At 49.7% G+C, this 20,751-nt stretch overlaps 1 protein-coding gene across 1 annotated transcript in view; it reads left to right on the top strand.

Annotated features, from left to right (window-relative positions):
- The window catches only part of KAZN (kazrin, periplakin interacting protein), a 114,462-nt gene that overhangs the window by 75,480 nt on the left and 18,231 nt on the right, over positions 1 to 20,751 (top strand). The window contains exon 7 of the mRNA XM_012801598.2: positions 884 to 1,007. Coding sequence (XP_012657052.1) covers positions 884 to 1,007 — 124 coding nt within the window. The remainder of the gene's footprint in view (positions 1 to 883; positions 1,008 to 20,751) is intronic.

Here is a 20,751-nt window from a genome sequence, read left to right as displayed (position 1 = left end):
AAAAAAAAAAAAGAATTCAGACTTCTGAAGTAGTTTTGGAACCATAAATGTTGTCCAAACCTCCCCCCTTTTATGGATAAGGGCACCATGTGTCTCTGTATGTAAAGTACTTGGCAGTTTCCAAAACTCTCCTGCAGACTCCACCCTCAATCCATGTATTATCTCCAACAGGGAGAGCATAGTAGGTCTCCCCACCACCATCACCGTCTTTCTTATTACTATCCCCACATCACAGAGGAGGAGCCAGGGGACTCTCCAGGGGTCCACAGGGAGTGACACAGCCCCGGCTGTCCCACCTGCCGCACACTGGCTGGCACCACCTCCTGTGCCAGGCTTTCAGGCACAAGGCCCTCGGCCTCAAATGACACGAGCCCCAGCTTCCTCCACATTTTCTGACCTATCCCGTGCCCGCTTTCCCTTGTCAACTTAGTGCCCTACACCGCAGAAGGGGCCTGTGGCCACCCTTCCTCCCCATGGCCTCCTCACATCACAGACAAGACCACGGCAGCGGCCAAGTACATAGATCTCCTCCTGCACGCTCTGGACAAGCCCCTGAGGGTTGTGGGCAGATGGAGCTTAAGCAATAATAATAATACACAGGGCAGCAGCGGCTCACGATTACTGACTGCATGAGACGCACCAGGTGCTACTCTCAGCATCTTTAGTGACATCCCCGGGATGATCAGTGATGGCCTGTTGCCCCTGAAAGGTTCCATAACTGGCCCACGTTTGCTCAGCCAGTGAGGGGCCGACCCTGGCCCTGTGACAGAATTCTAGCTCCGAGCAGCCTTCCCGCCCCCGGCCTGCCCACCGCCCCCCACTCCCAGCTAAGCCTTGGCTTTCTTCTCTCCTCCTCTCTGCCACGCGGCTCCCGCCTCCTCAGTCACTAGAGGATCTTGAAGACCAAAAACGGAAAAAGAAGAAAGAGAAGATGGGATTCGGCTCCATCTCCCGGGTCTTCGCCAGAGGGAAGCAGCGGAAGTCCCTCGACCCAGGCCTCTTTGATGGTACCACCCCTGATTATTACATAGAGGAGGACGCGGACTGGTGATACGCGCTTCCCCGGCCCGCTGCCCGGCGGGCGTGTGCGTGCGTGTGAGCGTGGGGGTGCGCGTGTGACCCGCGTGGGGTGCGTGTGTACGTGTGTCCTTGCACATGTGGGTGCTGGGGGTGGCTGAGCACCTCTGACAAGCGAAACCACGAGTGTGAACCCTTCCCTCTGCGTCGCCACCTCTGTAATCGATGTACATACTACGAACCCTGTGTGAACATGTCAACTCTGTCGTCTCTGGGGCGATCCCCGTTGTGTTGTTAATCCAGTTTATTATTTTTCTTCAATGTTGGGGCTTTTTATTTGTCGTTTTGTTTTCTTAATTTCTTCTTGTTTGGTTCATTGTTTCGTTCGTTTTTTTTTTTTTCCTCCCCCCACCCTTTACCTCCCCTCCTCCTTTTTTTATGAAACTTGAAAACTTGAAGGACTGCTGTGTATTTGTAAATAACAAAACGATTGTGCACTCTGTGCTTGTAAATGTCCCTCGTCCAAACCGCTACTCCTGGAGCCCGTCTCGCCGAGGATGTGGTCTGTTTTTGATGTCCCCTCCCTCTCCCACCTCCTCAGTGTGAACGTGTGGGACCAGACCCTGTTCTCGGGGTGCGCCCAAGTCACTTTAACCACACAACGCCATCGTCGTCAGGGTAAGGTCTGCTCTCCGCCAAGACTCGCGGGCCCGGCCAAGGGGGCCTCCTCGTCTTGGCTTGGGTTTGTCAGAGGTCACACGGGCTCTTTTTAAACAGCCTGCCAGTTTTTAAATTGCGTTGTCGTTTCTTTCTTTATGGAAAAGAGGAAAAAAAAAAAAAAGAAAATTGTTGCATTTAATTTATTTGCACAAATGCAGAAAACTTATTCTATCTAAATTATTACGTAAATATTGGAATGTCTATTTTTCCATGGGGTGGGCGGGAGGCGGGTGTTTCTGTTAACTTGTCCGTTGTTCTGTTACCATGCTGCTGCCAAACCGTGCACAGTAGAGTTTAGGGTGGTTAGAACCCAGGGACCGTTGGATTTCAAAGCTTGCCTTTTCTGTTCTCTTTCCCCGCACCCCCATTTTCCTGCCCCCGCATGAGAGCACCCTCCACCTCCTTCCCACCCACAGCTCTGTCCAGGCCTTTCTATGTATATTTATTTATCTGACACACAGAACACAACCTCAGTGAGCAGAGTGCTGACTGTCACGATCCCCCTCTTTGGGTCTGTCTTTTGAGAGAGGCTGAGTCCAGGGGAGACAGCCCACGCTGCACACCCACAGGGTACGACCGAGGGAACCCTGGGCCTGAGTCAGTTCACAGGGGCCTCCAGCAGCGTGCATGCCTCCCTGCAGCCATGTCTTTCTCGACCGGGGTTCATTCTGCCCATGAGCCAGGCAGGTGTCACTGGGGGAGGTGCCCACCTCCAGCAGGGAGCTGCAGAGGACGCAGTGTCCTGAGCCTGAGCCCTCTGCCCTCCCCGTTCTGGTTGGTTCCCTCAGCCACCCTTAGAAGCCCTTGGGATCCATCACGCTGTGTCCTCCCAACTTGTCACAGCAGCCTGAGCCCGCCTACCCCAGGCGAGGAGGGCTGGCAGGAACATTTGCCTGTCTGGGGAGCAGCTTTACCCTGAGGAGGCTTCACCAGCAGAAGAACCCTGTGCATATTAGCACTGGCGGGTGGAGGAGCCATGAGCTGCTCAGCCAGGTCCGCCCAAGGCCTAAAACTCCATTTCTCTTTTCTCTTGCCCTGTGAATCCCCACTTCTGCGCATCCTTAACAGCTAACAGCCCAGCCCACAGCTCTAGACACCACTAGTCATGCTTTCTGCTAACAGTAACATTGTCAGCTCTTAAAAAGAAGCAAGGAGATTTTCAAACGCTGGACCATCTGTATCAGAATGGATAGGATATTTTTCCCCAAAGTGTCTAAAACAAACAGAAAAGCCCCAGCCGGCTGCTCCTTTTCCTTCCGAGCTGGTCCTGGGGCCCAGGAAGGAGCAGGCAGGATACTTCACAAGGACCTCTCTGGTCAGGCTGTGTCCCTGAGCCCAGAGGTGAGGGAGAGCAGCCAGGCTCGCATCTTTCTCTTCAGAGAGAGATTTCAGAAAATACTTTTCTTCCCCCATGAATTTCTTTTCTGGTTGATTTTTTTTTTTAACTGTTTTTCTCTTTACGTATAAGACAATAAGATTGCAACCACACCTGGTAATGATTTAGTAGTTCCTTTTCATTTCAGTTTTTGTAAATTAGGAGCTAATTCTAAGAGTTACTAAGGATGATTTATTTAAGAGAACTACGTCAAATAGTGAATGAGTTACGGGAAACATTAGATGAAAATAACCTTTCCCGTGGGAAAGGTTTCTCGAAGGCATGGATGCAAATATAAAATATTAAAAAAAAATCTAAATAAAGCTTATTTTAAAATATTATCGAATTCTACGTTATTTGACTGCTTCTATTTTGCTCCGGGTGGGAAGCTGTACCCCTCTGGGAGCCACAGGCCGTCATGACCTGTTCCTTGGACTTTGAGGGCTGGGTCCTGGGGAGGGGGTGACGGGAGGGGCTGAGGAAAGCTGGCTGTGTTCTGGGGCCCACGGAGGGGCCGAGCCAGGGTAGCCTTCCAGAAACATCTCTCGCCTCTGCACCCTGACCATAATTTGGAGGAGCCACCAGCAACCAGGGCTGCCTTGTGGTCCTAACACACCACCCCCATGCCGGGCACCCTGTGTTCTGGGGCTCAGCGGCCCCAGTCAGCTTTCATCTGCTTTCTCCTCCCCCGGCTCCTTCCAGAGGCCCAGTCATGGAGCCTGTGCCTTTGGGGTATGTTACTTCCCGAAAACCCCAGAAGGCCTCTGTATCATCCCAGGTTCCCAGCCTCCCTGAGGGACTCAGCAGCGTAGCCTGAGAGAGACAAGGGGAGCCACAGGGCTTCCTTGATTGGAGCCAGAATCAGACGGGCTTTTCCAAGCCCCATGAGATCTTCCAGGTGCAAGACCCAGGCCTCCTCCAACAAGACTCCAATGTGTATCCCATGAAGAGGCAGCCTCCACACCCTGACATGGTCAGTGCCCTCAACCTTCATCTCCCAAGTGAGAAAAAAATTTTCTCCAGAAGTGAGACTGATGGAAGATGGGCCTTCTAACTTCCCCACCATCTCTGCTGGAAGGATGCATAGGGCTATGTAATAGGCCATACCAAGAAGGTGTAAATTGGAGGACCCAGGTGGAAACTTAGGATTAGGAAGATCAGGAAAGCTTAGGTCTGCAAGGAACTTGGGGTCGACCAGCCCAGCACTTCTCACCTTGGCCACACCTTAGGAAAATACCAATGTCAGGCCACACCACTGGCATCCAAATGTAGTTCAACCTCCTCTGGCAATTGTAAGGGATAGCCAGAATTGAGAACCATAGGGCTGCCACATACATGCCCCTGCTACCCTCTCTTTGGCCCCATGCAGACATTACTAATCAATTGAAGAGCCCTTGCTTCCCATCCCAAAGTGGCATCTGATTTCTCAATTTACATAGCCTCAGAGGGCCACTGCCAATCAATCAGAGTTGGCACACAAGGATAAAGCCTTTTTGTCATCCTAAAAGTAACTCAACCCTACATACTGGACACATGGGGAAAACTTTGGCCTAGAAAAAAGTAACTTGGCCAAGGTCCTGGGTGTTATGCTACAATCATGCCTTAGGAAGGAGCAAGGGCTGGGCCACACCTTATGCAAATCTTTGTAGCTCCACTCAAATACAGTTAATACAGTCTTTGCTGAGATCTCCCTCCAACTGGTCTAATTTCAAGGGGCATTTATTCATCAGAAGTAGAAGTAGGGCTGCCCTGGACATCTAGGCCCAGTGTACCAGCTGTACAGGTTGCACACTGCCTTACTCCCCAGAAAGGGCCATTCTCCAGGCTATCATGTCAGTGGTGCCCTGGGTTGTTGAGTGCACAGCCTGCATGGCTGCACTCAGTGGCCCTTCTGTGTGCTTTCCTACCATGCTGACAGGCTCCAGTAGGTGTAACCAATAATAACAATAATATCTAACATTTAGTAGGCATTTACCATAGGTCCATGCTGTGCACTTTACACCTATTAACTCAGTTAACCTCCCAACAGCCTGTGTTGTCAGTGGGAAAACAGGTTAAGTAAATCATCTAGGGTCCTGAAGCCAGGAAACAGAACTGGGCTTCAGACCTAGGGAGTCTGGCTGCTGAACTCGTGCCCTTGAGGGGTGGGGAACTTGCAGCCTCAGGGAACACGTGGCCTTCTAGATCCTTGAGTGGGGCCTTTTGACTGAATCCAAACTTCACAGAACAAATCCCTTTATGAAAAGAATATGTTCTGTAACATTTGGGTTCGGTCTATGGGCAACACTTGGGCCTGGAGGATCATGTGTGGCCTCGAGACCACAGGTTTCCCACCTGCCTAGAGCTAAAAGGGGCACTGATGCTTCAGTTAGGGGCCTGATATGACGGTCCCCTGCCCCTCAATAGCTTCTGACACAGCCTGGCTCTGTGTTACTCTTGTGACTGAGTCTGTTTTCATCAGCTTTTCCCCTCCCAGGCACAAAAAGCCCACCCTCTGAGAGGAACTGGCGAGAGAGCAGAGCAAACTGGCTGAGCCCAGCACCAGCTCTCCTGTCCTCCTTCTGGCCTGTCCGCAGCAGAATTGCCTCCATTTGTCCTACAGTCAGAGCCCTGACTGCACCAGAGCTGCAGGGCTGAGGGTCGGCACCACTCTAACACCTGCGGAGGTGTACAGCGCCCTCCCCACCCCCGCAGCCTGAGCCTGTGGCCCAGGTAGCATTCCCCACACCCGTGATGAGGTGGCGCCTGGGAAATCCTGGTGCCAGGGGACTGAACCATGGGGGGCAGCAGCCCCGTGACAATGTGATTTTTAAAATACCTTCATGTCCTCCCCCGCCAGAACTTGCATTTTTATGAAAGGGACCTCACAGACTCCCTAGCCCCAGCCCATCTGCTCTGAACAAATGGCTCTTAAGCTTTTTCAACTGGGACCCCAGCAGGTGGAGCAGAATGTGTCCTGGTCCCCTGCCTCCCACCTGTTCCCATTTTTCAGTGGAAAAAGAACCTGCTAATAATAAAGAATCAACAGGGAGCACATATTAGCTTATTCTTTGACTTATAAAAAGGTAGGTTCATAATTCTATGTTATAAAATAATGCCCTGTAAACTTAAAAATAACTTAAGAGGTTTTGTATGTAAGAAGTTATTTAAATATCAAAGGCATAGCACATCAGGGTCCAGGCAAATAGAGGGTGCGAGTCTGGGATAGCAGCTGGGGTGTGGATATTTCATGGCCGAACCACATGACGTGATGCCTTCAAGCTCCGTTTCTGGAAAGTATGCAAATAAGCGGCACTGCTCCCTGCAGGACGGCAAACTGAAACCATGAGAAAAGGATCCCAAGGGGATCCATCTTTGAGAAATAAAAAAATCAACAACTGAAATGCTTGACCTACTCTTCCTGCAAATGGCAGGACCTCCGATTCTCTAGCGCATGCCCAACAGAGCCTGTGACACCACCACCAGGCTGTGTGCCAAAGCCATGCTTCTGAATCAGAGCCCCCCAGAAAACACCGGCTGGTCACTCGTTTGCATTTCTAAGTTTCAGGTTTTGGAAGTCCCCGATGGCTTTCTTAATGGTTATTAATGAGTCATCAGTGAGTAGCAGTTAATTGCATCAATACCAGAGAATCTATAAAATTACATGCCATCCTCCCAGAATCCTCAAAGGAAAGATCTGCCTTTGGGAAGTCATTCGTGCTCTATCCAGAGGGCCCTTGCAGCCCACCAGTGGATGGGTTCTAGGCCATACCCGGATAATCACTCCCAGCTTTGGCTCTGAGTCCAATTTCAAGCAAGTCGTTTAACCTGAGCCTCAGTGTTCTCATCTGTAAAATGGGTATAATAACCCTCTCCTTGTACATTTAGAAATGAGAGTAGTATGTGCGACTAGAAGGGACTAGCTCCATAATGTGTGTTGCCTGTGATATGTGACATGTGGATTTAAAGTTTAATGGGAGATAATAAAAAAATCATAGAAGGCGTTTACTTATGTCTTGAGCCCAATGCCAACTCAATCAAAATTTGTCTCTCGGGGTAAAATCAAGGCCAAGAATCTCAAGTCCCTCCAGCTGCTGGGGTCTGTGAGCACCAGTGCTCAGAGTACAGATTCTAATGTTCTAGAATTGCTAGAGAAGAGAATCCAGCTGCTTTGCGTCCGAACAGGGCGGATTTGAAGCATTTGACCCTAGGATCCTCCAGCACTGACAGCATTCAGTCTTGTTTGTTTTTTTTTTGAGACAGAGCCTCAAGCTATTCACCTGGGTAAGGTGCCATAGCATCAGAGCTCACAGCAACCTCCAACTCCTGGGCTCAAGCAATTCTCCTGTCTCCGCCTCCCAAGTAGCTGGGACTACAGGCACCCACCACAACACCTGGCTATTTTTTGGTTGCAGCTGTCATTGTTGTTTGGCGGGCCCGGGCTGGATTCGAACCTGCGAGCTCATGTATATGTGGCTAGTGCTTTAGCTGCTTGAGCCACAGGCGCTGAGCCAGTCTTAAGTCTGCTAGAAACACACCATCTGTTCTGGCTACCACAGGAGATTTAGACAGAGAAAAGCAAGTAGGCTGCCCAAGGCTGTGTTCTTGAGACAGAAATGCCAAGGGTAACCACAGGGATGGTACATTTTAAGCAGTGTGTCGAGCCCAGGGGTAGCCCGGGCCGGCAGTCAGGCCTGCCTCACTCACTGAGCATTTTCGTTGTACTAAGCGCTGTTCTAAACTCCTTCAGACATTTGTGCATATAAATCTAACAACTCTCCAAGATAAATTTCCCCATTTTACAGATGAGCAAACCAAGGCACAGAGAGGTAAAGTTCTCACCCAAATTCATATAGCCAGGAAGAGGCAGAGCTGGGATTCAATACCAGCAGGCTGGCTCCAGAGTCTGGGTTCTTGGTAACTTCGCTGTTAGGTCAACCACTGGCCTCGAGTTCCCTCTCACGGTCAGCAGATGGACAGAAAGCCTCCGAGAACCCCAGAATGGAAGCTTCTTTAGTGAGATGAAGCCAAACCTTGAGTGGGCCAGCTCTTTAGGGCTCAGTCTCTCAATCCAAAGAGGAAGAGGTGGGAACAAAGAGAGTTTGCAAACTATGTTCCATGAAACCCTAGTGGGTTCCCTTAAGGAGTTGTCATAGCTGGTCACCAACTAGCAGGCAGGGCTCCCGCCCACCTTCAGCCACTTATCCGTTTTGTACTCTGATATCCACTTAGACTCCACAGGAAGGGTTCCATGATAGAGAGACTGAGTAAGAAGACAGAGAAGGTTTGAGAACCACAAGTATATCAATAGTTATTAAACCCGACCGTGCTTTGGGTTTTAAAGATACTGATTGTCGGTCCCCACCCCACACCTGACTCAGAAGGTCTAAGTCTGGGGCCCTGGGATCTGTGTGTTTATTGAACAAGCTCCCCAAAGTGGGCACCATCACAGCAGCTTCCACGGGCCCAAGGCCCCCAGTGGCAGCCTTGTGGCCTTGCAGTATAGTGCAGACTAGCCCAAAGCCATCATAAGGTGAGTGGAGGCCACTTTCCTGGTAGCCCAGGGTCCCCCAGTGAGAGAGGGCCCTGAACCAGACCCCCTAGCAACCTGCTACTTGAGGCTTGCTGGGCCTTGCAGACAGAGCACAGGGCAGAGGGGCCTGGCACTGTCGACTCTGCTGCCTCCAACCCGCAGCATACCCCTACTGGAGGCACAGAGAGGCTCCCTGATTTTGTTAGAGGTGCACAGCCAGGAAAAGGTGGAGGAGGCAGGTGTCAAAGTAGGGTAAAGCCTCAAGTTCTGAGTGGGATGGACCTGTGGGGCCAACTGAGGCCTCTGCTAAACTGGTAGAACTGCTAGCCTTGGTCTGGGGCCAGTGGTGCTCCAGGGACACCACCAGTGAGCCCTAAATTGAGAGCACGGCAGCCCAGGCTGTGCTCTGAGAAGTAGTCATAGGTGAAGCTGCTACAAGGAGGTCCTGCAGGCCTCTGCCCACCCCTGCCCTCTGGCTCCTAAGGAGCCCCGGCCTTCTCCACTGGGAGCCCCACCACCCTTGGCCCAGAACCCTCAGGACCCAGGAGCCTGGTTCTGACTCCCAGTGATCAGCTTGGTGAAGGACTCACTGTGTGGCCACAGGCAAATCAGTCTCCCTATCTGGGTCTCTCTAAAGGCCCTGGTGATGCACCTGTGGCCTGTGGAATCGTAGGATCAAAAGGAAGGAGGTTGGGGCCTGGGAGCCATAGACACACCACAGAAGGTGGCTGGCGAGAGGGAGGCTGCAGTAGCTGTGTCATAGCACCCCCACCCCCACCACCCGCCTCCTGACCTGCCCTTTAGCCCCAAGCTCCAGTTAGTTCAGCTTGTAGCTATGATTTCATCAACCCAGACAGTAGGAAGGAAAATCAGGGGTCATGTCCTCTGTAAGCTCCCTCCAAGAGCCTCTGAGCTGTTTCCAGAACGGGAGGAGGGTGTCAGCCTCATGGAGGACTCACTCCTCTCGGGCACCCCCAGATTTCTCTGTTCACCCATAGGCAAGGGACGGTGAAACTCCCACCTTAACCCTGGAAGAACAGAAAAGTGGGCCTCCCCACCCCCAGCTTCTGAGAGTCTGTAAGATGAGACCAGAGACTCCCTAGGAGGACATGCATGTCTCCCATGAACCATCCACAGGGAAACTATATTCAACATTGCCCCTCCCAAGCCACAGCCCTCTACAGTTTGCATCACTCCTACTCAGGCAGGTGCAGGGAGGATGGCAGGGAGATTCTGAGCAAACTCCCTGGGTTTCAGCCTCAATCCTGACACCTGCTACCTGGTAACCTTAGGCAAGTCATTTAACCTGCGGTGCCTTAGGCAAGTCATTTAGCCTGCTGTGTACAATAGAGATTTTTATCGATACTATGGCAGAGGGTGGCTGCAAAGATGGACTGAGCAAATACATATGAAAGGCTTAACAGAGGCAGCAATAAAGGTCAGCAACAATGATGACAATGACAGTGATGTCATTCAGCCTGTCCCCAGTTCTGTGAGATAGGCAGGACAGATCCCTTTGTACAGATGAGAAGACTGAGGCCTAGGTAAGTTCAGAAGCTTGCCCCAGCTGCCAGGCCCAGCCTGGGTAGAATAGAAGAGGAAGCAAGAGAGGGCTCCCTGAGAGCTGAGAGGGCTCCTGGTGGCCTGTCACCCTCTCCCTTGATACTGCAGATGGAGGGAGGGCCTTTCCCACAGCCACGCAGGGCACCAGTGTCTGAGCAGACTCAGGAACCCAAGGCTCCTAATCAGCCCCCATCTGGCCAGTTCCTTGAGCTGCCTCAGACCGTAAGATTCAGCTGGGGGAAAACAAAGATTCCTGAGTCAATACAGTTTGCAAACACGGCACCCTGTCTCTATCCTGCAGAGATCAGCATGATGCATTTGTTTATCAAGGCTCTGACAAGTTCTTCAATGAAGAAACATATTTCATGTTTTCCCACCTACTGTTTCCCAAACTTATGTGACCATAGAACCACGCCTTTTAATCTTATTCGGTGGCTCACTGGGAAACACTGAGACAGACGACTTCTTTGGGCCCCTTCAGTTCTAATAGGCTGTACTCCGAGGCGCAGAGTGGAAGGCTCTCTGGAGCTCTCAAAGCATGCCACTTTCGTGACATTGTGGCTCGTACGAGATCCCTGAGTGCTTCAAGAAGTGAGGTGAGCCAGGCCAGTGTGGCTGCCCCTTGTCTGTCTCAGAATCCCCTTTGTTCAGAAATCAGCAGAGGCAGGACGCGGCACCTGCAGAAGGCGTTAGAGCCCCCATGGATTGCCTGAGAAATGCCAGTCCCACGTGTCCATGATTTTGCTGCTCCTGGGTCGCAGGTAGATACAGAGGGGCTGAGCTCGTTGGCACAGGGCTGACCCCAGGGGGATTGGCATACCCATGCTGCCAGGGCATCGGGCCCCACCTGCCTTCCAGGGTGCCTTGTCACCATTTGGCAGCTCTGAGCTGCCTAATTGCTTTCCCTGGGACAGGCCAGACATGTCAGTGTCACATCCAAATTGGCTTCATCCCTCCTTGTTAGGAGGAGGCTGCCTCTAGGGATGGCGTGGAGCTTGTGGACCAAGGCACGGGGGCCAGCAGGGGAGGAGGCAGCCTCTAACAGCTGTCATTGCAGGGACCAGAGCTGTGGTGACAGGGAGGAGGCTCCAGACAATCCAGAGGGACCTGAGGGCCTGTACCGAAGTGGAGGGTCGGAGATAATAGGCCCGGGTCACCAACTGCAGCTCAGGTCTGTGAATCCATTTCAAATTCCTTCCATCTCTTTGTACGTGCACGAGAAACACTAATTTTAGTGACAGCTTGAGTCCAGCAAAATTGATTTTAAAAAATCAGCCTCCTATGGAGTGGAGGCATGAGGAAAGGTCCAGACTTTGGAGCCAGATCCTCAGGTTCAGTCCCTGAGTCAGTGCTGACCAGCATGTGACCCTCAGTGGGTCGCTTTGCCCATTTGTGTCTCAGGTTTCCCTTTTTAAGATGAAGGTGAGGCCAGTTGCAGAGACTCACACCTGTAATCCTCACACTCTGGGAGAATAAGGTGCATGGATTGCTTGAGCTCAGGAACTGGAGACCAGCCTGAGCAGGAGACCCCGACTCTACTAAAAAAAATAGGAAAAGGGCAGCGCCTGTGGCTCAAAGGAGTAGGGCACTGGCCTCATATACCAAAGGTGGCGGGTTCAAACCTAGCCCCAGCCAAAAACTGCAAAAAAAAATAGAAAACCTACCCAGGTGTAGTGGCGCACACCTGTAGAGTCAGCTACTGGGAAGGCTGAGACAAGAGGATCACTTGAGCCCAAGAGTTTGAGGCTGCTGTGAGCTGTGAAGCCATGGAACTCTACCAAGGGCGACAAAGCAAGACTCTGTCTCAAAAAATGAAAACTTAAAAAATAAAATGAAGATGAAACATCTTGGCTGTTGAAAAGATGAAGTAACAAATGGAGAGAAGTGTGGAGCATGTCACAGCTATTGGTGGCAGCTGGGCTGGAGAGAACACCCAGGCTCTGAGTGCAGGCTGTGCCCTCTGCACACATTGATCGGCTTTTCTGAGTTCCCTTACTTTCCTCATCTGTAAAATGGGCCTCTGGGAACCTTGCATCCTCCTCCCAGGCTGCAGTGGGCTCACACCCCCAAATTGTACTCCAGCAGGCCAGCATCAGCCATCATGGTTGTGAGGCCTCAGGGTGCAACCTGGAGTTACTTCTACTATCTGCTGTGTTAGATCACCACCTACTAGTTTATGCTAGTAAGAGCGTTGGGGTGACAATGGCAAGGACCCACTTCTGCAAACCCTCCCATATGCCAGCACTGGACTGGGCATTTACATGCCTCATTTCAACCATGCTCCAAACTCAGAGGCCCTTGGGTCCCAGCACATAGGTGAGTCAGTGAAGTGGCCACATGGGAGACAGCACATGCCCCATTGAAAGGCAGCAGCTAGTCAGGTGTAGTGCCTCACAGCTGTAATCCCAGAACTTTGGGAGGCTAAGGTAGGAGGATTGCTTAAAGCCAATAGTTTGAGATTAGCCTGGGTCACATAGCAAGACCCCATCTCTAAAAATATATATGTTTTTAATTGAAAAACTTTTTTGAGACAGAATAACCACCATGATACCTGGCTAGTTTTTCTATTTTTAGCAGAGATAGGGTCTCGCCACCTGGGGCAAATGCCAGCCTAGTGTTTCCAGAGCTCCTAACTTTTCAAGAGAAGCCAAAAATATCACATAATACATAGAACCCCCTGAGCTTCTTTAATGCTGCCAACTAATTTGTTTAAAATGTAGTAGTGTCCATTGGAGGAAAAAAATTCCATGGTCACAAGTTGTCTCCAGGCCCATGGTTCTGCCACCTCCACCCTGGATTCTCTTTCTCTGTGGACATGTCCAGCTCTGATGGTCCTGGGCTTCCCCTGTTGGAAGAGCCCCCTGGCCTTCCCAGCCACAAGCTCTTGTGTCAATTTGACGCACACCCTTCTTCACCAGAGGGCCCTCCTGCCCTTCCCTCCCTGGACAGCCAGGCAGCAGGGTTTCAGACCCTTTTCTGAACCCAGAGTACTATTCCCAGGGTTTGGGATGTCTGGGGGAGAAGTGATGAAGAGAGGGGACAGATCTTTACTCAGAGCTGTCCTCAGAAACCTCAGGTCATCACAGGAGTCCTGATCTCTGCCCCCAGCAGCCTATTCTGAGCACAGCTGCGCAGCTCACCTGTAGCCAGGAGCTTCAGTCATTTTTCATGGGCTCTACAAGAATCTCTGAGGTCCAGAGAGGGGCATAGGGGGTGCTTCACCTGCAGGTGAAGATGCTCATGGCCCTCCCAAAAGGGCAATGCATTCCAGGAGGCTGCACTGGCCATCTGTGTGGACAGCAGCTTCAATCCAGAGGCCCAGGGATGCAGAGATGGGGTCAGAATGAGGGCTGAGGACAAAGACTGGCTCCAAGGCAGGGAGCAGAGGGAAGATCAAAGGGCTGTGATGAAACTGGGAGAGGACAGTCTGATATGACTTGCTGACATTTACTGAGCGTGACATACACTCATTAAGTCATTCAACAAACACTGACTGACCGCTTCCTATATGCCAGGCTTAGGGGCTAAGGGCTGAGGATGCAAATGTAAATGATGAGATCACATCAGTGATCCAAACATAATCCTCACTCAGAAAGTGTATATTCCTGTCTCAGCTTTACTGATGAGGAAACTGAGGTTCAGAGAGGGCTGTGAATAGCCCAAAGAGACATAACAAGAGATGGAACAAGGCGCTGAAGCTGATAAAACTATGAACTGTAGGAATAAGGTCTGGTTCTCTAGTTTCCAGAATTCTACTGGTGGAGGGAGACAGATGAGGGGGCAGGGTCACAGTTAAAAGCGGTCAGGTGAAAAGGGAGAGGAGATGTGATCACAGAATGGGGAGAAACTTCCTAGGATCTTTTGGCCCAGGCTGTGGATCTGGCTGAATATATTAGTGGATTCTAGAAGCACTCGCTAACCACAGTAAACATCCCGTGGCTGGCAGCCTGGCTGCGGAACCACAAGTTAGGATGTTTCAGGATCACGGCTGGAAAAGCTAAAACGGGCACCAATTTTCCCCTTGGCATTTCCTGTAGACATCTAAGTGGTAAGAATATGCCCGCCTCAGGCCTCACCAAAGCTCTCTTCCTTTTGAAGGAAATTAGGAACTACTGCTCAGGCACATGCTTGCGGCCCCTCAGTTGGCCTCTGTGCAGTAATAATCAAAGCGTCCCACAATGGCTTCAGGAATTTCCAGGAGGCAGTCGTAAAGCCCTTGGAGGGAGGTTCAGAGGTTGGACAGCTTGCATGAATCATTTAAGATGATCCTATAAAAGGCAAAGCCTCCCAATGCCTCTCCCTGGGCCAGAGGCTTAGGATCGGACTCTCCCATGTCTCGGTGAACAAATGGACAGGGCTTCCCCTGGTGGCAGGGCGTCACAGCCATCCCAGTGCCCACAGTCCCCAGGACTCATGGAAGCATCTGCCCAGAGGCCCACAGAACTGCTTGCAGGGGAGGGGGCCTAGTCCAACAAAAAAAGGAAAAATTGTTTGGAAATCCACTTAGGGAGCCCAAGCTCAGCTGGGCCCACAGCTGGAGCCTCGTTCGCAGCTTTGCCTCTGAGAGCAGGAGAGACGTTCACTGGGATGGTCACTTTTCTGCCCCAACCTTCTGCTTAAAGATCCCCCTCACCTCTGTGGGATCAGGCTTTCAGGCTCACCTGCCGGTAAAAAAGTTTACCAGGAAGACATGTCAGACAAGAGGAGGTTGACGTGGGGGTGCCCAGGGTGGTCAGCAGCTGGGGAGACAGGCTTCAGCCTCAGTTGCAAATCAGACTGTAAAAAGGACTTCTCAAAGGTAGGGGCTATTGTGACAGTAGAATGTCAGCAAGGAGGAAAGGCAAGTTTTATATAAGTTTATATATATACGCGCACACACACACACAGCATACGGCAGTTATCATTGGATAACTGAGCATCTGCCTTCCTGGACCTCTTCTCAGCATCCTCCTAAGTCCATAAAATCAGGAAACACTCACAAAGCATCTACCCAGGAAGTAAGTGCAGAGCAGGGCAAAGACTTGCCATCTCCAGGAGATCAATCCCCTGACCCTTTAGAAAATTCTCAGAGTGTGGAAGAAGGGACTAGAGGAGGAGATTGTCCTCTGAGACTGAAAGCAGGGTGGCTTGTCGTGGGACAGACACAGTAAGCATGAGGCTGAGCTTTTGCAAGGCAGCAGCACCAAAAATAGAGGGGGGAGGGAAAGCATGTGATCTTAACAAAAAGCATGAAGTATGGCTCAGCGCCCGTAGCTCAGTGAGTAGGGCGCTAGCCACATACAACGAAGCTGGCGGGTTCGAGCCTGGCCTGCATCAGCTAAATTACAATGATAACTGCAACCAAAAAATAGCCGGGCATTGTGGCAGGCACCTGTGGTCCCAGCTTCTCAGGAGGCTGAGGCAAGAGAGTCTCGTAAGCCCAAGAGTTTGAGGTTGCTGTGAGCTGTGATACCGTGGCCCTCTACCAAGGGCAACGTAGTGAGTCTCAAAAGAAAAAAAGCATAAAGTAGTTAGCATTGGTGAAAGCCGAGCTCTGTGGCACTTTTATATTTACTTTGTGGCTCAGTGTGTTTTAAGGGACATGTCAGGGTGGGAAGTCTATCAGCATTTTAGCCTCAGGCTCTTTGAGGTCAGAGGTGGTGTGGGTCAGTGACAGGGCCCAAGCCACCTCGATCCCACCAGGGTCCTGCCTTCAGCCCCGGCAGCCGCAGCAGTGAGCAGCTGGTAGGCTTTCTTCCTGGTGTCGTTAAAGCTATGTTGTCCTAGGTCCTATCGGCCTGTCTTTCATGCACATTTCCTAGAAGTTGTGACTGGGGGTCAGCAAGGCATCTGTATCCGACATGGCAGCCACAATCGGGCCATAAAAATTCCCTTTTACGCACAATAATGCATACTTTAAAAATGAGAATTTGGATTTTGGCTGTATAGGTGCTGATGGGTCTCCCCCGGCCACTTTCCAAGGGCAGGGAGTTTTGACCATAGGCGGCTGCCCAACTGAGCAGGGCTAGTCTGAGGACATAGGGCAAAGGCCTGGGTCTGGGTAGGGTGGGGCTCCCTCTGCATTATAGGGCAGGATGGGGGTGCTGGGGGCATCCACTCTTCCTGCTTCCTGGCACCTGGAGGGTGGAGGCCAAGAAGCTGCTGTATATCCTCCCATGTGCAGGGCAGACCCAGCAAAGAATTATCCCACCTGAGTGTCAGTGGTGCTGACTGAGTTCAAGAGACCTTGCCGTAAGCAAAGGGAAAAGAGGAGGAGACCATCTGCATTGGGGGGACCAGAGGTGACTTTGCTGTGGCTGGAAGAAGGTGTGGATGAAGTGGGTTAGCAGAAGATGAGCCCAGAGAGGGAGGCCGGCTCCCCTCCTGCCTGCCTTCTTTTAAACAATATTTAGGGGACTCATTTGGTTCCAGGCAGTGGGAGTCTGGGGCTGGCTCACACAGGCTCTTTCCTATTCCACGTCCATGACGTCCTGTTGGTAACTGAAATTGGCCGCTGCAAGAGTATTTATATCACAGGAAGTGGCATACAAATGCTACCAAACTAGCACACTTTTTAAAAATATGAGAGATAAGAGCCAGTTGTTAAAGGTGCATAGGGTTGGGCCTACACTAGGTACTAGTGATACCTGGTGAGCAGAAACAGACCCAGATCCTGCCCATGTGGAGTTTACAGTCTAGGGCAACAGTTCTCAACCTGTGGGTCTCAACCCCTTTGTAACAATGAAAATATATCCTGCATATCAGATATTTACATTACGATTCATAACAGGAGCAAAATTACAGTTATGAAGTAGCAACGAAAATAATTTTATGGTTGTGGGTCACTACAACATGAGGAACTGACTGTATTAAAGGGTCACGGCATTAGGAAGATGGAGAACCACTGCCCTAAAGACTCTCCTCGATTAAGATCAAATATGATTCAACATAAGTGAGAATCACCAGAAACAAACAGCAAATTTAAACCCTCCAATGTCTTTCAGATACAGTGATTTATCAATACCAATACAAAAAGTACGTATAAAATACTTAAATTTATGATGAAATCATAGACGTGGGCAAACAATAAACTATCTGAAAAGACCAGGGAAACTTGGAAAACTAACCAAATACAATTTTTCAGAAATAAAAAACATAGTTGCTAACGTGAAAAATAAATAGCTGAAAAGAGAATTTCAAAAATGGGAAATGGATCTAAGGAAATTACCAATAACTCAATGCAGAGAAATAAGGAGATGAAAAAACCATGAAGGAGAAATTAGAACCGTCAAGTCTAACACAATAGCCACCACTCCAATGTTGCTATTAAGATTTGTATTTGACTTAATTAAGATTAAATAAGATTAAAATTCAGGTCTTTGGCTGCACCAGCTACATTTTAAATGCTCATAGCCACATGTGCCTAATAGTCCCAGTATCGGATGGTGAAGATTATACCACATTTCCACCATGACAAAAAGTTCTGCTGGACTTTGCACTAGGTTGTAAAATAGAAAAAACAGAATTAGAAAGTCCAGCTTATATTTAATTGGAATCCCAGAAAGAGAGTCTAGAGAAAATGGAGAAGAGGTAAGAGATAATGCTTGAGAATAGTCAAAAATGAACCCTTGGCTCAGCGCCTGTGGCTCAACCGGCTAAGGCGCCAGCCACGTACACCTAAGGTGGCGGGTTTGAATCCCCAGCCCGGACCCGCCAAACAACAATGACGGCTGCAACCAAAAAATAGCCGGGCGTTGTGGCGGGCGCCTGTGGTCCCAGCTACTTGGGAGGCGGAGGCAGGAGACTCGCTTGAGCCCAGGAGTTGGAGGTTGCTGTGAGCTGTAATGCCACGGCCCTCTACCCAGGGGGACAGCTTGAGGCTCTGTCTCAAAAAAAAAAAAAAAAAAAAAAAAAAAATGTGCCCTTTTGTGTAGGAGTCTTATTCTATATATATCAGTCAGAATAAAAAGAATTCTATGTCTAGCCACCTCATAGTAAAACTGTAGATCCCCAAAGGCAAAGAGAAAATCTTAAAAGCAGTTAACAAAAGAATAACAATTAGACTTGTACCTGACTACTTTTTAGCAAAAATGAAGACCAACAATAATGGACCAATATCTCCAAAGTGCTAAGAGCAAATACTGTCAACCTAAAACTGTATACCCAACAAAACTCTTTGAAGGACTAAAAATTCTAAAGGCTCGCTGCCAAAATGCTTTTAATTGAAGAAACTTTTAAGCCATGTTCTTCAGGAATAAAGAAATTATTCCAGAAAGAAGATCTGAGATATAAGAAGAAATGATAAGCCAAAAATAAAGGGTAAATATGTAAAATGGTAAAATCACAGTAATAATGTGTAAAATACAGAGATTTTAAAAAGGATAGAATTAAGCTATCGGACATGGAAGCATGTTAAGGAAGGGGGAGCGTTTAGAATTAATATGTTTGAAATAATTTTTACCTTTGTTGTTAAGATCAACTCTAGGTTTTGTTAAATATGTGTGTAGTAAGTTTTCAGTATGGTTTTAGAACTTCAGCATGCGTCCGAATCAGAGTTTCTGTTCCAGAATATTTGGAGGGAGTTCTAGAATTTTTATTTCTAACAAGTTCCCAGCTATGGCTGATGCTACTAGCCCGGGAACTTCACTTTGAAAACTCTTACACTAAAAACAGAACCAAAAAATGTCCCATCCTGACCAGCCCTGTCCCGTAGAATATAATACAAGCCGCATGTGTAATTTTAGTTCTGTTAGCCATGTTAAGAGTATAAAGAAACAGATGAAATGAATGTTAATAATGTATTTTATTTAAGCCAATCAGCTAAAAATATTATCACTTCAATATGTGACCAATATAAAAACAATTAATGAGATAATTTATGCTCTTATACTTCTTGTACTATGTCTTCAAAATTCTGTGTGTATTTTAGGTCTAAAATACACATGGGTTGGGCTGGGTTTGGTCTGCGGCCCCTCGTTTGATGGCCCCTGTGCTAGGCCTACACAGCTGCTTCTGCAAGACCCACTTAAGGGAGGTCTTGATGGTCTGACCCTCGAGGTATGGGATGTGCGCCTGTGTCTTAGCAGTGGGTGGATGAAGGCAGAACCTCTCATTCCCACGTCTCCACAGTCCTCCTGCCTTTCAGAAGGATCCAGAGTGACCACTTCTGGTGGCACTTGCTCAGACTCTGCTGAGCAGCCTGGCTGTCAACCTGAGTCCAGGCTGAGGAAGAGAGAAATATTAATTAAAGCCAGTGTGAATGGAATCCCGGACATACAGTCCAGCTCCATGATGCCTGCATTTTGGAAATCGCCTTTAACTGATGCTTTGTGACCCCCAAACGCCCCCTGCTCAGCCCTGGGTGAGGTCATCTCCTTGGACCTCAGTCCTCAGGAGTAGGGGTGAAGGAGGCAGGTAGTAAGCAGCTGTCTTTCACAGGGACCGGAAGGCATGGTTTGCTCCTGTGAGCCCAGCCTGGCCCCCAGAATTCCTGGATTCTGGGCTCTGTAAATACTGCGCGTGTTAGAGCGGCTTCCCTCTCGTTGAGTAACCCTGCACACACTCGCAAAAACACCAAAAGTCTGCTTTTTTTCTTTGCCCACTTATCCGTCGATGTTCCCTCGCCACATCCCCTCCCTCTCCCTCCCTCCTCCTTCCTCTTACCTTTCTCCTCTGTGCTGTTCTGGGGTGCCCTTGCTTCCTGACCCCAGGCTTGGGCTTGGAGTCTCCCTTCTCTCTGGCACACGCTCTCCACCTGCTCCCGCCTCCTCCTCCTGCTTCTTGTACCCCTTTGACTTCCTCACTTAGGGAACCGCATTTCACCTGGCACAGAATGTCAGCTCCAGCCCTTACCTCACTGAGAGCCCTACCTCCCACCTAGACCGAGCTGAGGCAGAATTTCTGCCCAGCTGGGGTTGACCACGAAGAAGACCAGCTCCCTTCCTAATGCCTGCACTGAGCTCCAAGTGCATTTTATCCCAGGGATGAAATTCCCTGAGAGGCCTGCAGCAAACTCCACATGTGGCCAAACAATGGCCAAGCCCCACAGGAGTGACCTGCTTATGACCAGCAATAGCCACCATGAGCAAGTGCGTGCGTTGTTGACCTAAAAAAAGGCATCAGAGAAACATATCTCCCAATAAGATGAGCTTATGTGGGACTAAACAAAAAAAATTATAATCTGGAAACTCCACCATGGCAAACCATGGTGCCTCTGAATTGGGGAGCGCAAAGGGAAGCTTTTATTGGCAAAAAGGCGAAGTTCACATAAACTGCTTGGGAATAGCTGATAGGCTCTGGAGGCTCCAAGCCCGAGATAACAGCGGTGGAGATGCCGCTGCGGGCAGCATTCTTTCGAGAGCATCTTATCTGAGTTGCTGCAGTCCTATGGAGGAATTTCTTATTTTAGAAGGTCCTCAAAACATACAAGCAGGAGCTCTCCTTCTTCGAACTTTCCTGGTGCTAATTTTGCTTGAATCTGACACAGGTGATTTCATCCTGGTATCTGCACCTTCTCACGGCTGTGGCTTCACAGTCAGAGTTGAGAACGTTCATGTCTACCTAGGATATAGATATTATTATTATC

Source organism: Otolemur garnettii, unplaced genomic scaffold (assembly GCF_000181295.1).
Source record: "Otolemur garnettii isolate 467f Iridium unplaced genomic scaffold, OtoGar3 scaffold00009, whole genome shotgun sequence".
Taxonomy (NCBI): Eukaryota; Metazoa; Chordata; class Mammalia; order Primates; family Galagidae; genus Otolemur; species Otolemur garnettii.
Note: the sequence above shows the minus strand (reverse complement) of the source record. Positions and strands in the feature narration are given on the sequence as shown.